General features: G+C 40.1%; 1 protein-coding gene across 2 annotated transcripts in view; it reads left to right on the forward strand.

Moving 5' to 3' along the window:
• The window catches only part of SPAG1 (sperm associated antigen 1), a 90,632-nt gene that overhangs the window by 26,467 nt on the left and 49,750 nt on the right, over positions 1–14,415 (forward strand). For both annotated transcript variants that reach the window (XR_008373888.1, XM_053559229.1), the window contains exons 9-10: positions 1,578–1,684; positions 7,815–7,968. Coding sequence is in view for 1 of the 2 variants with exons in the window: in XM_053559229.1 (XP_053415204.1) it covers positions 1,578–1,684; positions 7,815–7,968 (261 nt within the window). In the remaining variant the exon portion in view is untranslated. The remainder of the gene's footprint in view (positions 1–1,577; positions 1,685–7,814; positions 7,969–14,415) is intronic.

Below are 14,415 nucleotides of genomic sequence, written 5' to 3' on the forward strand. Positions count from 1 at the left end.
AGGTTTGGCCATTTCCTTGGGGCCTCCACCACTCAGGTCCTATGCCAGGCACTTTATATGTGTTAATTTTAACAACAGCCTCATTGAGATGCAGTTATTAGCACCCTCTTTTTACAAAGGAGGAAACCAAGGCACAGGCAAATTAAGCAATTCACCCAAGATCACATGGCTAACAGATGACAGAGCCAGGGCTCAGCCCTGTGCTACGCCTCTGCTGCTGGAATGGCATATGTTTGAATAATTTCTTAAGTGCCCGAATCTTCACTATTAGAAAAACAAATTTAGCATAACCAAATGTAGTAAATAGCTGTAAAACATGAAATCTTATGTTTGCTTAAGTGAATAAATAATTTTCCCTTCAAAACTTTATTTTTATCTCAAAGATAATTGTTCTGAAAACAATGTGTTAACTTGGATTCCATCCTGGAACTAAAAAGGACATAAGTGGAAAAACTGGTAAAACCCAAATAAGATCTGTAGTTCAGTTAATAAGTATTGTCCTGATATTAATTTCTGAGTTTTGGCAAACATACCATGGTTGTGTAAGATGTTAGTATTAGGGGGAGGTGAGTGAAGGAACTCTTGATACTATCTTTGCAACTTTTCTATAAATCTCAAATTATTTTAAAATAAAAAGTTTAAAAAAACTTTTAAACTTTGTCACGAATAATTCTTCATGGAAATTCTGTTCAGCATCTAAATCTCAATACCAATATCAAACCTGTACACAAACTAAATTTGTAACAAAATGATTTAGCCTTTGGATTTTCATGGCTCGTTCTAAGACTAAAATCAAATGGGTCAGATTTATAATTATGTTTTAACAATAGCATATTAAAATCTCAGATGTCGATTTCTCAGTTTTCAGAGTAACCAAACTTTAATCTTTTCCAAATAATAGCTTTTTACAAAAAGTTTTCTTACTACACGAAGGGTAATGCTGGGACAAGAGGCATTCATTGTCAGTGTGAAGTAATTATCAGACTGCATTGCACGTTGAAAGCTATCAAAAAAATCTGATGCAAATTACTAAAGTGCTCCATTCCTGAGCCTAGCTGACTTCATCATCAAGATTCTGTCAGTCTGCTGAGTTAAGTAACTCCTTCCATTGACTTTGGAGACTGCTGTATAGATTGCCCTAATGAGCCAAATTCTGAACTAGATGCTGGTCACTAATATACTAAATTTTGATAAGGGATTTTCTAAGTGTTGGAAAAGTGGTGAAATAATGCTAGTGACGATTATAAGAAGGAAAACATTATTCAGTGAAAACCTTCTGTATATTGCAGCACAGTGCGGTTTGTGTGATGGGTGAAGGTATGAAGTCTCTTAGCCCTTGGAGGAGCTGAGAGAGCTGGGGATGCCAGAGGCCCAGAGGGTCCTTAGAAGGGACAGCTGCCTGACAAGCCTCTTCTGTTTACCTCAGCATCATTTTCTATGAAAACAACATGAAAATTGGTGGTTAAGCTTGGCACAATTACATGTGAAAGTGTTCTATGCTTCTTCCATTTGCAAAATATATTATAATCGTAATGCCATAGGTTAAAAAATATAACCTATTTTTGGCAAAATTTCAGCTCTTCTGCGCCGAGCGACGACATATAAACATCAAAACAAGCTGCAGGAAGCCATAGAAGATTTGAAAAAAGTGTTGGACGTTGAGCCTGATAATGATCTGGCTAAGGTCAGTACAGAAAGCGATTTCTCACCTAATTCCATAGTTGGCTATTTCTATGTTTATGTTCAAATGGTATCAACCTTGCTGAATAAATTAAGGTGAGGATCTTACATCTTAAAATCTTAACATCTATTTGAAATGAGAGAGAGCAGATTGTTAATATTTTTCCCCCAAAACTATAAGCTTACCTCTAAATGACAAGTATTTAATTCTTAATTTTTAGTCCAGGCATGGTGGCTCACACCTATAATTCTAGCACTCTCAAAGGCCAAGGCAGGTAAATTGCTTGAGCTCAGGAATTGGAAAGCAGCCTGAGCAAGAGTGAGACCCCATCTCTACTAAAAATAGCAAAACTAGCCGGGCATTTAATTTTTCTCTTTCCTATAGTAATGTAGACAATGCTTTTCCCTGAGCTAATCTCACTTCATTTATTCTGCTGAGTGGTATCGAAGTTGTCTAGGTAGGATTAGGGATGAGCTCCACGGCCACAGAAGAATGTTTCCCTGTGTAGCTAGTATGGTAACCATGGCATCATTGATAGCATGCACTACCCTGCCTGGCTGAGCAGACTGACTCAGATACCCACTTAGGGCAGTGGTTCTCAACTTTCCTAATGCCTCCTAATGCCGAGACCCTTTAATACAGTTCCTCATGTTATGGTGACCCCCAACCATAAAATTACTTTCATTGCTACTTCATAACTGTAATTTTGCTACTGTTATGAATCATAATGTAAATATCTGATATGCAGGATGTATTTTCATTGTTACAAGGGGGTCACGACCCACAGGTTGCGACCTGCTGACTTAGGTGGATCTGTGGGAAGGCCTGAGAGTAGAGGTAAGTGTCAATGACTAAGATTTTACCCTACTTGCAAATTAACAAGGTGGCCTAGCAAAGGATACAAGATATCCCAGTTCAGGCACAAAGGCCTTTGTTACTCATGGCACACCAAGCAGATGAGCTTCATGTTCGTGACAGTTCCTGTGGCTCCCAAGTCCTACAGGGGTGACGCAGAGTGGCCCAAGTGGGTGTTGCATACTTAGTGGGTTATGTGATGGCTAATGAATGCAAAATTTAGGAACTCCTCTTCTACAAGCAAACCTGCCCAACCTCTACTCTAGAGGGAAACATCTTTTTTATGCTGGAAAGAAACAAGCCTGCCCTCTCCTTTGCAGGTAAATGCTCTTTCTATTTTCTTTTTTTTTTTTTTTTGTAGAGACAGAGTCCCACTTTATGGCCCTCTGTAGAGTGCCGTGGCCTCACACAGCTCACAGCAACCTCCAACTCCTGGGCTTAAGTGATTCTCCTGCCTCAGCCTCCCGAGCAGCTGGGACTACAGGCGCCCGCCACAACGCCCGGCTATTCTTTGGTTGCAGTTTGGCCGGGGCTGGGTTTGAACCTGCCACCCTCGGCACATGGGGCCGGCGCCCCACCGACTGAGCCACAGGCGCCGCCCATGCTCTTTCTATTTTCCATGGCTGTTCTCAGTACAAACATCCTCAAAAGATATCCAGAATTAAGATGTTCTCAGTACAAACGTCCTTAAAAGATATCCAGAATTAATTTAGTACCTCTACTCAAAGTATAGTCAGAAACAGGAGAAACCCATGGAGAACTGTCTTCTAGCAATAAGTTGTCACTGAGTTTCCACACACACCTATCAGGTAATCTATGACACTCTCTCCAAGTGGCAGCTAATGTCTCTGGAGTATCAGCTGCTTTTGTCAATTCAGCATTTAATGTTATGTTTAGAGCCCAGCTTAGGAATGCATCTTTGCCCCATAGTATTTCCTTTTTATAGTGGCTATGTTTATTAAAAAGTTAATGCAACAACATTGTAAAAGAAAAAAATTGAAATAAAGAAAACTACCTTTAATTTCACTACTCAACACAATTTCTTTTTTACTTTAAAATTTTTTTTTTAAGACAGAGTCTCACATTGTTGCCCTCGGTAGAGTGCCGTGGCATTACAGCTCACAGCAACCTCCAACTCTTGGGCCTAATTCTCTCGCCTTAGCCTCCCAAGTAGCTGGGATTACAGGCACTCACCAAAATGCCCAACTATTTTTTGTTGCAGTTGTCATTGTTGTTTAGCTGGCCTGGGCCGGGTTTGAACCCACCAACTTTGGTGTATGTGGCTGGCGCCATAACCACTGTACTACGGGGGCTGAGCCTACTCAATACAATTTCATGTTTACCTATTAATTTTTAGGACAAATGCTTTTTTTCTTAATCATATGCAAAGCACCGTACTGAGGGCAGTGAAGTGAGACCCTGTCTCAAAAAAAAAAAAAGGATCACTTGAGTTCAGTAATTCAAGATCAGCCTGAGCAAGAGTGAGACCTTGCTTCTACCAAAAATAGAAAAAATTAGCTGGGCATTGTGGCTTATGCCTTTAACCTAGGAGTTTGAGGTTGCTGTGAACGGTGATTACGATGCCATTGCACTCTACAGGACGTGACAGATCAAGACTGTCTCAAAGAAAAAATAAACAAATAAAGAGGAAAAGGTATAGAACGGACTGGAAGTAAATATTTACAAATTATGTACCCAACAAAGAACTGTATTAAGAACATTTAAAGAACTTTCAAGACTCAGTAAGAAAACAAACAGCCAGGGTGGTGCCTGTAGCTCAGTGGGTAGGACACCAGTCACATACACCCAGCCTGGTGGGTTTGAACCTGGCCCGGGCCAGCTAAACAACGATGACAATTGCAACAAAAAAATTGTTGGGCATTGTTGCAGGCTAGTGTAGTCCCAGCTACTTGGGAGGCTGAGGTAAGACAATCAATCGCTTAAGCCCAAGAGTTTGAGGTTGCTATGAGCTATGATGCCATAGCACTCTACCAAGGGCAACATAATGAGACTTTGTATCAAAAAAAAAAAAAAAGAGGTGGCACTCGTAGCTCAGTGGGTAGGGTGCCAGCCACATACACCAAGACTAGGGAGTTTGAACCCAGCCTGGGCCAGCTAAAGCAACAATGACAACTGCAACAAAAAAAATAACTGGGTGTTGTAGTGGGCACCTATAGTCCCAGCTACTTGGGAAGCTGAGACAAGAGAATCGCTTGAGCCCAAGAGTTTGAGGTTGCTGTGAGCTGTGATGCTACAGCACTCTACTGAGGGCAACACAGTCAGATTCTGTCTCAAAAGCAAACGAACAAATAGCCAAACTAAAAATAAGCAGACTATTTGATCTGACACATCACCAAAAGAGATATGTGGATAGAAAATAAACACATGAAAAAATGCTCAGCGTGAGTCGCCAAAGCAATCTTAAGCAAAAAGAACAAATCTGGAGGTATCATATTACCAGACTTCAAACTGTATTACAAGGCTAAAGTAACCAAAACAATGTGGTATTGGTACAAAAATAGAAACATAGACAAATGGAACAAAATAGAGAACCAAGATTTAACATCACCTACCTACAGCCAACTAATCTTTGACAAAGTAGACAACAACATATACTGGAGAAAAGAAACCCTATTCAATAAATTGTGCTGAGAAAATGGATAGCCACATGCAGAGGAATGAAACAAGGACCCCCGTCTCTTATCATTCACAAATATTAATTTAAGATGAATAGAAGACTTTGTTATAAGTCATGAAACCATAAGAATTCTAGAAGAAAATGTGGAAAACTCTTCTAGATATTGGCCTAGGCAAAGAATTTGTAAATAATAAATTAGGAAGAATTTATGACCTCAATGGCAATCACAGTGGCAACAAAAGTAAATAAATGGGATTTGATTAAAATAAAAAGCCTCTGCATAGCTAGGGAAATAATCAACAGAGCAAATAGACAACCTACCAAATGGGAGAAAATATTTGCGAGCTATACATCTGACAGAGGGTTAATAACCAGAATCTACAGAGGGCTCACGCAAATCAGCAAGAAAAAAACAAAAACTCCATTAAAAAGTGGGCAAAAGACATGAACAAAAACTTTTCAAAAGAAAATAGACAAATGACCAACAAATATGTAGAAAAATGCTCAACATTACTAATCACTAATCAAGGAAATGCAAATTAAAACCACAATGAGATATCACCTTACCGTTGGTAGAATGGCTTTTTAAAAAGTACAGAAACAGGGCAGGGCCGTGCTCAGTGGGTAGTGCACCTGCCACATACACCGAGGCTGGCAGGTTCAAACCCTGCTGGGGCCAGCTAAAAAACAACAATGACAACTGCGTAAACAACAAATAAATAGCTGGGCGTTGTGGCAGGCGCCTGTAGTCCCAGCTACTTGGGAGGCTGAGGCAAGAGAATCACTTAAGCCCAAGAGTTTGAGATTGCTGTGAGCTGTGATGCCACAGCACTTTACCGAGGGCAACAACAACAACAAAAAGTCCAAAACAATAGATGCTGTGATAGAGGCGAAGAGAAAGGAACGCTCATACACTGTTGGAGGGGCTGCAAATCAGTGCAACCTCTATGGAAAATTGTATGGAGATTTCTCCATGAACTCAAAATAGACCTACCATTTGCTTTAGCAATCCCACTCAGGTGTGTCTACCTAAGAAAAGAAATCTTTCTATCAAAAAGACGCCCACACTCGAATATTTATTGCAGCACAATTCATAATTGTAAAGATGTGAAGTCAGTCCAAGTATCCATCAATTAATTAATAAAATGTGGTATATGTATACCAGAGAGCGCGACTCAGACATAAAAAAGGATAAATTAATGCCTTTTACAACAATTTAGATAGAACTAAGTGAAGTATCTCAAGACTGGAAAAACAAATGCCACATGTACTCATTATTAAATTGGAACTAACCAGTGCGCACACATGTGCACAGAGAGAAGTAAAACTCAGTGGAAATCAAGCAGAGGGGTAGGGGAGGAAGAAAGGGGCACAAACCTACTTAATGGGTACATTGAACCCTGTTGGGAGATGGGCACACCTACAGCTATGGCTAAAGCACCGCAAAAGCGATCCATGTAGCCAAAACAATTTGTACCCCCTTAATATTATGAAAAAGAAAAAGATACTCAGTATCATTAGTCATTAGAGAAATGTAAACTTAAACCTCAGGGAGATACAACTATATATCTGTTAGAGTACCTAAACTTAAGGCCAAGCATGGTGGCTCATGCCTGTAATCCCAGCACTTGGGAGGCCAAGGTGGGTGGATTGCCTGAGCTCACAGGTTCAAGACCACCCTCAGCCAGAGTGGGACCCCCATCTCTAAAAAAATAGCCTGTAGTCCTAGCTACTTGGGAGGCTGCGGCAAGAGGATGATTTGAACCAAAAGCTGGAAGTTGCTGTGAGCTATAACACCACAGCACTCTGTTCAGGTTGACCGTCTCAAAAAACAAAACAAAACAAAAAAACCCTAAACTTAAAAAAGACAAGTCCTCGAGTGTTGTGAGAACATAGAGTACCTGAAATTCCTGGGAATATAAAATGATACCATTATTTTAGAAAACAGTTTGGCAGTTTCTTAAAAAGTTAAACGCAGGCCGGCATTCCTCCTGTCCTCCTTCTCTTCCTCTTCTCCCCTCCACCCCTTCTCTTCCCTTCTCCCTCTCTCTGCTCTCTGCTCTCTCTTTCTCATCTCTTAATTTCAGTGGTATTACCTGAGTGGCAACATTTCAGGTGATTTTTTTAATATATATTTGTTACTCTAAGTTTTGTTGTGTGTGTGTGCGTGTTTTAAGCAGTAGACATGTATAATTACAATCAGACAAAGCAATAAAGTTGCATTGAAAAAGAAAACATACTACCTAAGATGCCTTACCTTAGTTATCTTTATTCATTTTTATCATCTTTATATTTTTACCTGAAAGAACGATTGCATTGGGCGGCGCCTGTGGCTCAGTTGGTAGGGCGCCGGCCCCATATACCGAGGGTGGCGGGTTCAAACCCGGCCCCGGCCAAACTGCAACCAAAAAATAGCCGGGTGTTGTGGTGGCCGCCTGTAGTCCCAGCTACTCGGGAGGCTGAGGCAAGAGAATCGCTTAAGCCCAGGAGTTGGAGGTTGCTGTGAGCTGTGTGAGGCCACGGCACTCTACCGAGGGCCATAAAGTGAGACTCTGTCTCTACAAAAAAAAAAAAAAAAAAAAACGATTGCATTTTTTGTTAAAGGAGAACACTTTCTTTAATATGGTGATTATGTTGCAGAAAACCTTGTCAGAGGTTGAGAGAGAGCTGAAAAATTCTGAACCTGCATCCAAGACTCAAACCAAAGGGAAAAGGCTGGTTATTCAGGAAGTAGAAAACTCTGAAGATGAAGACACAAAGGACGGTGGAAGAAAACATGAAGCCAGCAGTGGAGGTAAGGGTAAAATGTTTTTTCTATTTTGGTTATATGAAAAACTGCTTTTTTTATATGATGAACTGGCTCAGTTTTTTATTTGTACAGAAATTCTAGTCTACCAAAGTTTATGGAGCTTTGCCTTGTGAACCCACAAGCAAGTTTAGCTCTTCTTTTTTTGTGGGGGGGAGACAGAGTTTCTCTTTGTCACCCTTTCTTTGTCTACCCACAGTAGAGTGCTGTTGAATCACAGCTCACAGCAACCTCAAACTCTTGGGCTCCCAATATCCTCTTTTCTTAGCCTCCCTTGCAGCTGGGACTGCAGGCGCCTGGCATGATGCCCTGCTACTTTTTAGACACAGGAGTCCTACTCTTGCTCAAGTTGGCCTACAGCTACTGAGGTCAAGCAATCCATCCGGCTTGGCCTCCCAGAGTGCTAGGATTATAGGCGTGAGCCAGCCACAGCCTTCTCAAACCCATTTTCATTCTTTTTTTTTTTTTTTGAGACAGAGCCTCAAACTGTCGCCTGGGTAGGATGCTATGGCATCACAGCTCACAGCAACCTCCAACTCCTGGGCTCAAGTGATTTCTCCTGCCTCTGCCTCCCAAGTAGCGCCCGCCACAACGCCTGGCTGTTTTTTGGTTGCAGCCGTCATTGTTGTTTGGCGGGGCCTGGGCTAGATTCTAACCCGCCAGCGCAGGTGTATGTGGCTGGTGCCTTAGCCGCTTGAGCCTCAGGCGCTGAGCCCCCATTTTCATTCTTAACCTGTCACCTTTGTCTAGTGCTGAATTTAATTCTGTTAATCACCTTTAAATGAAAATGGCTGTGTCTGTGTGACATAAACCATTTGAAACTCAATCTTAAAAATCTCTCTTAGGGAGGCCTGGCACTCATGCCTGTAATCCTAGCATTTTGGGAGGCCAAGATGGATAGCTCGCCTGAGGCCAGGAGTTGCTGACTAGCCTGAGCAAGAGTTAGACCCTGTTGCTACTAAAAAAAAAAAAAAAGAGAGAAAGATAAAGAAAAACTAGCCAGGTGTTGTGGCGAGCTCCTATAGTCCCAGCTACTTTGGAGACTGAGGCAAGAGGATCGCTAGAACCCAGGAGTTTGAGGTTGCTGTAAGCTATGATGATGCCATGGCACTCTACCCAGGCTGACAGAGTGAAACTCTGTCTCAAAAAAAAAAAAAAAGAAAAAATTAATCATGCCAGGAGCAGTGGCTCATGCCTGTAATGCTAACACTCTGGGAGGCCAAGGATGGAGGATCACCTGAGCTCACAAGTTCAAGACCAACCTGAGCCAGACTGAAACCTCATCTCTAAAAATAGCTGGGTGTTGTGGTGGGCACCTGTAGTTCCACCTACTTGGGAGGCTGAGGCAAGAGTATCACTTGAGCCCAGGACTTTGAGGTTGGCTCAGTGCCCGTAGCACGGCATCAGCTACATATATCAAGGCTGGCAGATTCGAACCTGGCCTGAGCCAGCTCAGGCCATCTAAACAACAATGATAACTGCAACAACAACAACAACAACAACAACAACAAGACTGAGGTTGCTGTGAGCTGTGACTCCACAGCACTCTACCATGGGTGACAAAGTGGGACTCTCTCTCAAAAAAAAAAATCAATCAGTATCTCTTAGGTGATTGTTTTGTGTATATTTACTTTATACAAGCAAATGCAGTATGACTAGCTCCATTTATAGGCCTAAAGGAATGCATTACTGGAAAATGGCTGTGTGCACCTCTCAAGAATTTTTTTTTTTTATTGTTGGGGATTCATTAAGGGTACAATAAGCCAGGTTACACCAATTGCATTTGTTAGGTAAAGTCCCTCTAAGAACTTCTTTAAATATAAAAAAGGAATAAGTATAATTGCATTTTTTTTTTTTTTTTTTTGAGACAGAGTGTTACTATGTCGCCCTCAGTAGAGTGCTGTTATTTGCTCACAGCAAATTCTTAACTCTTGGGCTTAAGCAATTCTCTTGCCTCAGTCTCCCAAGTAGCTGGGACTACAGGTGCCCACCATAACACCCGGGCGGTTGTGATTGTCATTGTTGTTTAGCAGGCCTGAGCTGAGTTTGAACCTGCCTGCCTCAGTGTATGTGGCTGGTGCCCTAACCACTGAGCTATGGGCGCCAAGCCTATAATTTCATTTTTGAAATAATTTTTAAGAGAGAATCTATACTAGATACAGCTTCATACAGTTTTATATTAATAAAACATTGAAGTTATGTTACCTTTGAAGGGAAAGATTTGTCTCCTGGCTCTACCAGGGTGTAAAAACTTTTCCCTCCTGGGCGGTGCCTGTGGTCCAAAGGAGGAGGGCGCTGGCCCCATATGCCAGAGGTGGCGGATTCAAACCCAGCCCCAGCCAAAAACTGCAAAAAAAAAAAAAGAAGAACTTTTCCTTCCTTCTTGAGAACCCCTGAGCAACCAAGGGGATATATGAATTCTGAAGATTATTCACAAGTACAAAAATCAACATGTAAGTAATTTGGCAGAATATTCTAATTTTGAGGCAGAAATATACAATATTCAGTTTACTCAATTTTCACAAAATAAAGAATAAGAAGTATAAGTTTTAATTTCTTTAATGACAAAAATATAAAATAAATAACTTCAGATTAAAAGATGATCAGTTAAGATAGAATAAAGATAAAGGGAAAGAAAGGAGAGATGGAGAAAGAAGAAGAGACAGAGTCAGAGGAGCAGAGAGCTGGGAAGGAGGCGAGAGCATCAGAAGGATAAAAAGAGAGAAATTAAGGTAACCAGCATTTAGAGGATGGGACCTCTCTTGTTAGTCTGCTTTTAAGTTCTGGCAGCAATATGTTCTTCGGTTTTACATTTGGCTTTAACATAATTAGCCAAATGTCTTAGAGTTAAAGGAAATCTCTTTAAATCTTATCCGGGTGAAGATGAAGTATAAAGTATATCAATTGCTCTTTTAAAAATTAGTGTTTTAAAAATTTACATGCAGTAAAAATGGACTTTTCTGTACAGTCTAACACAAGTACAATTTCACGTAACCATCACCACAATTGGGATGCAGAACAATTTCCTTATCCTTTTTGGTGATTTTTTTCCCTTCAACTAACTCTTGGTTAAACAGAGAACAGATCAACCTTGGTTTTATCTTTTTCAAAATGTCATATAAATGGTATCAGAGAGTATGTAACCTCTTGAAACTAGCTTCCTTCACTTAGTGTGCCACTGAGATTCATTCATGTACCTGGTATGTGCCATTGGTTGTTCATTCCTCTTTATTGCTGAGTACCAATGCAATAAAATTCCATTATATGGATGTACTGAAGTCTATGTATTCACCTGTTCAAGGACATTCAGGTTGTTTCAGTATTTGGTAATTATGAATACAGCTGCTATGAAAACTGCTGTGCAGGTTTTGTGTGAACATAGGTTTTTATTTCCCTTGAGTGGGACTGCTGGGTCACATGACAAGTGTATGTTTAAATTGTGGCCAGCCTGTTTTACACAGTGGCTGTAACATTTTGCACTGCCATTAGCAACGTATCAGAGTTCTAGCTGCTTCACATCCTTGGTATTGTCCTCTTTTAAATTAAATTGTTTACCCATTCTTTTTTTTTTATAATTTATTTATTTATTTTATTTTTTTATTGTTGGGGATTCATTGAGGGTACAATAAGCCAGGTTACACTGATTGCAATTGTCAGGCAAAGTCCCTCTTGCAATCATGTCTTGCCCCCATAAAGTGTGACACACACCAAGGCCCCACCCTTGTCCCTCCTTCCCTCTTTCTGCTTCCCCCCCATGACCATAATTGTCATTAATTGTCCTCATATCAAAATTGAGTACATAGGATTCATGCTTCTCCATTCTTGTGATGCTTTACTAAGAATAATGTCTTCCACGTCCATCCAGGTTATTAAATCATAGCTGTGTACATTAATGCGAACATGGGTCACCATACACTGGTTTTATAGACCATTTGACACATTTTCATCACACTGGTTAACATAGCCTTCCTGGCATTTTCTTAGTTATTGTGTTAAGACATTTATATTTCACATTTACTAAGTTTCACATGTACCCTTGTAAGATGCACCGCAGGTGTAATCCCAACAATCACCCTCCCTCCGCCCATCCTCCCCTCTTCCTACCCTCCCTCTCCCCCTTCCCCATATTCTTAGGTTATAACTGCGTTATAACTTTCATATGAAAGCCATAAATTAGTTTCCTAGTAGGGCTGAGTACATTGGATACTTTTTCTTCCATTCTTGAGATGCTTTACTAAGAATATGTTCTAGCTCCATCCATGTAAACATGAAAGAGGTAAAGGCTCCGTTTTTCTTTAAAGCTGCGTAACATTACATGGTGTACATATACCACAATTTATTGATCCATTCGTGGATCGATGGGCCCCTGGGCTTTTTCCATGACTTAGCAATTGTGAATTGGGCTGCAATAAACATTCTGGTACAACAAATATCTTTGTTATAATGTGATTTTTGGTCTTTTGGGTATATACCTAGTAGAGGAATTATAGGATTGAATGGCAGGTCTATTTTTAGATCTCTAAGTGTTCTCCAAACATCTTTCCAAAAGGAATGTACTAATTTGCATTCCAACCAGCAGTGTAGAAGTTTTCCCTTTTCTCCACATCCACACCAACATCTCTGGTCTTGGGATTTTTTGATATGGGCTAATCTTACTGGAGTTAGATGGTATCTCAAGGTAGCTTTGATTTGCATTTCTCTGATGATTAAAGATGATGAGCATTTTTTCATACGTCTGTAGGCCACGCGCCTGTCTTCTTCAGAGAAGTTTCTCTTCAAGTCCCTTGCCCAGCCTGCAATGGGATCACTTGTTCTTATCTTGCTTATACGTTTGAGTTCTCTGTGGATTCTGGTTATTAAACCTTTATCGGAGACATAACCTGCAAATATCTTCTCCTATTCTGAGGTCTGTTTGCTTGCTTTACTTACTGTGTTCTTGGCTGTGCAGAAGCTTTTTAGTTTGATCAGGTCCCAGTAGTGTCTTTTTGATGCTGCTTCAATTGCCTGGGGGGTCCTCTTCATAAAATGCTCGCCCAGACCGATTTCTTCAAGGGTTTTCCCTGCACTCTCTTCTAGTATTTTTATAGTTTCATGTCTTAAGTTTAAATCTTTAATCCAGTGAGAGTCTATTTTAGTTAATGGTGAAAGGTGTGGGTCCAGTTTCAGTCTTCTGCGGGTTGCCAGCCAGTTCACCCAGCACCATTTGTTAAATAGGGAATCTTTTCCCACTGAATGTTTTTAAGTGGCTTGTCAAAGATCAAATAAAGGTAAGTAGCTGGATTCATCTCTTGGTTCTCTATTCTGTTTGAGACATCTACTTCTCTGTTTTTGTGCCAGTACCCATGCTGTTTTGATCACTATCGAATTATAGTGTAGTCGAGGTCCAGTAGCGTGATTCCTCCTGGTTTGTTTTTATTTCTGAGTAATGTCTTGGCTATTCGAGGTTTTTTTCTGATTCCATATAAAATGAAGTATTATTTTTTCAAGATCTTTAAAGTATGACAGTGGAGCTTTAATAGGGATTGCATTAAAATTGTATATTGCTTTGGGTAGTATGGACATTTTAACAATGTTGATTCTTCCCAGCCATGAGCATGGTATGTTTTTCCATTTGTTAACATCTTCAACTATTTCTTTTTTTAGATCTTTATAGAGATCTTTCACGTCCTTTGTTAGATAAACTCCGAAATATTTCATCTTCTTTGGCACTCCTGTGAAAGGAATAGAGTCCTTAACTGTTTTTTCAGCTTGACTATTGTTGGTATATATAAAGGCTACTGATTTATGAATATTGATTTTGTAACCTGAGACACTGCTGTATTCCTTGATCACTTCTAAGAGTTTTGTAGTAGAATCCCTGGTGTTTTCCAGATATACAATCATATCATCTGCGAAGAGTGAAAGTTTGATCTCTTCTGAACCTATGTGGATACGCCTGATCACCTTTTCTTCCCTAATTGCGATGGCTAAAACTTCCATTACAATGTTAAATAAAGAGTAGTGGAGACAATGGGCAACCTTGTCTGGTTCCTGATCTGAGTGGAAATGATTTTGATTTAACTCCATTCAGTACAATATTGGCTGTGGGTTTGCTGTAGATGGCCTCTATCAGTTTAAGAAATGTCCCTTCTATACCAATTTTCTTAAGTGTTCTGATCATAAAGGGATGCTGTATATTATCAAAAGCTTTTTCTGCATCAATTGAGAGAATCATATGGTCTTTGTTTTTTAATTTGTTTATGTGCTGAATTATACTTATAAATTTATGGATATTGAACCAGCCTTGAGACCCTGGGATAAAACCAACTTGGTCATGATGTATAATTTGTTTGATATGTTGCTGGATTCTGTTTGTTAAGATCTTGTTGAATATTTTTGCATCAATATTCATTAGTGATATTGGTCTATAATTTTCTTTTCTTGTTGGGTCTTTTC

Source organism: Nycticebus coucang, chromosome 13 (genome assembly GCF_027406575.1).
Source record: "Nycticebus coucang isolate mNycCou1 chromosome 13, mNycCou1.pri, whole genome shotgun sequence".
In the NCBI taxonomy this organism is placed as follows: domain Eukaryota; kingdom Metazoa; phylum Chordata; class Mammalia; order Primates; family Lorisidae; genus Nycticebus; species Nycticebus coucang.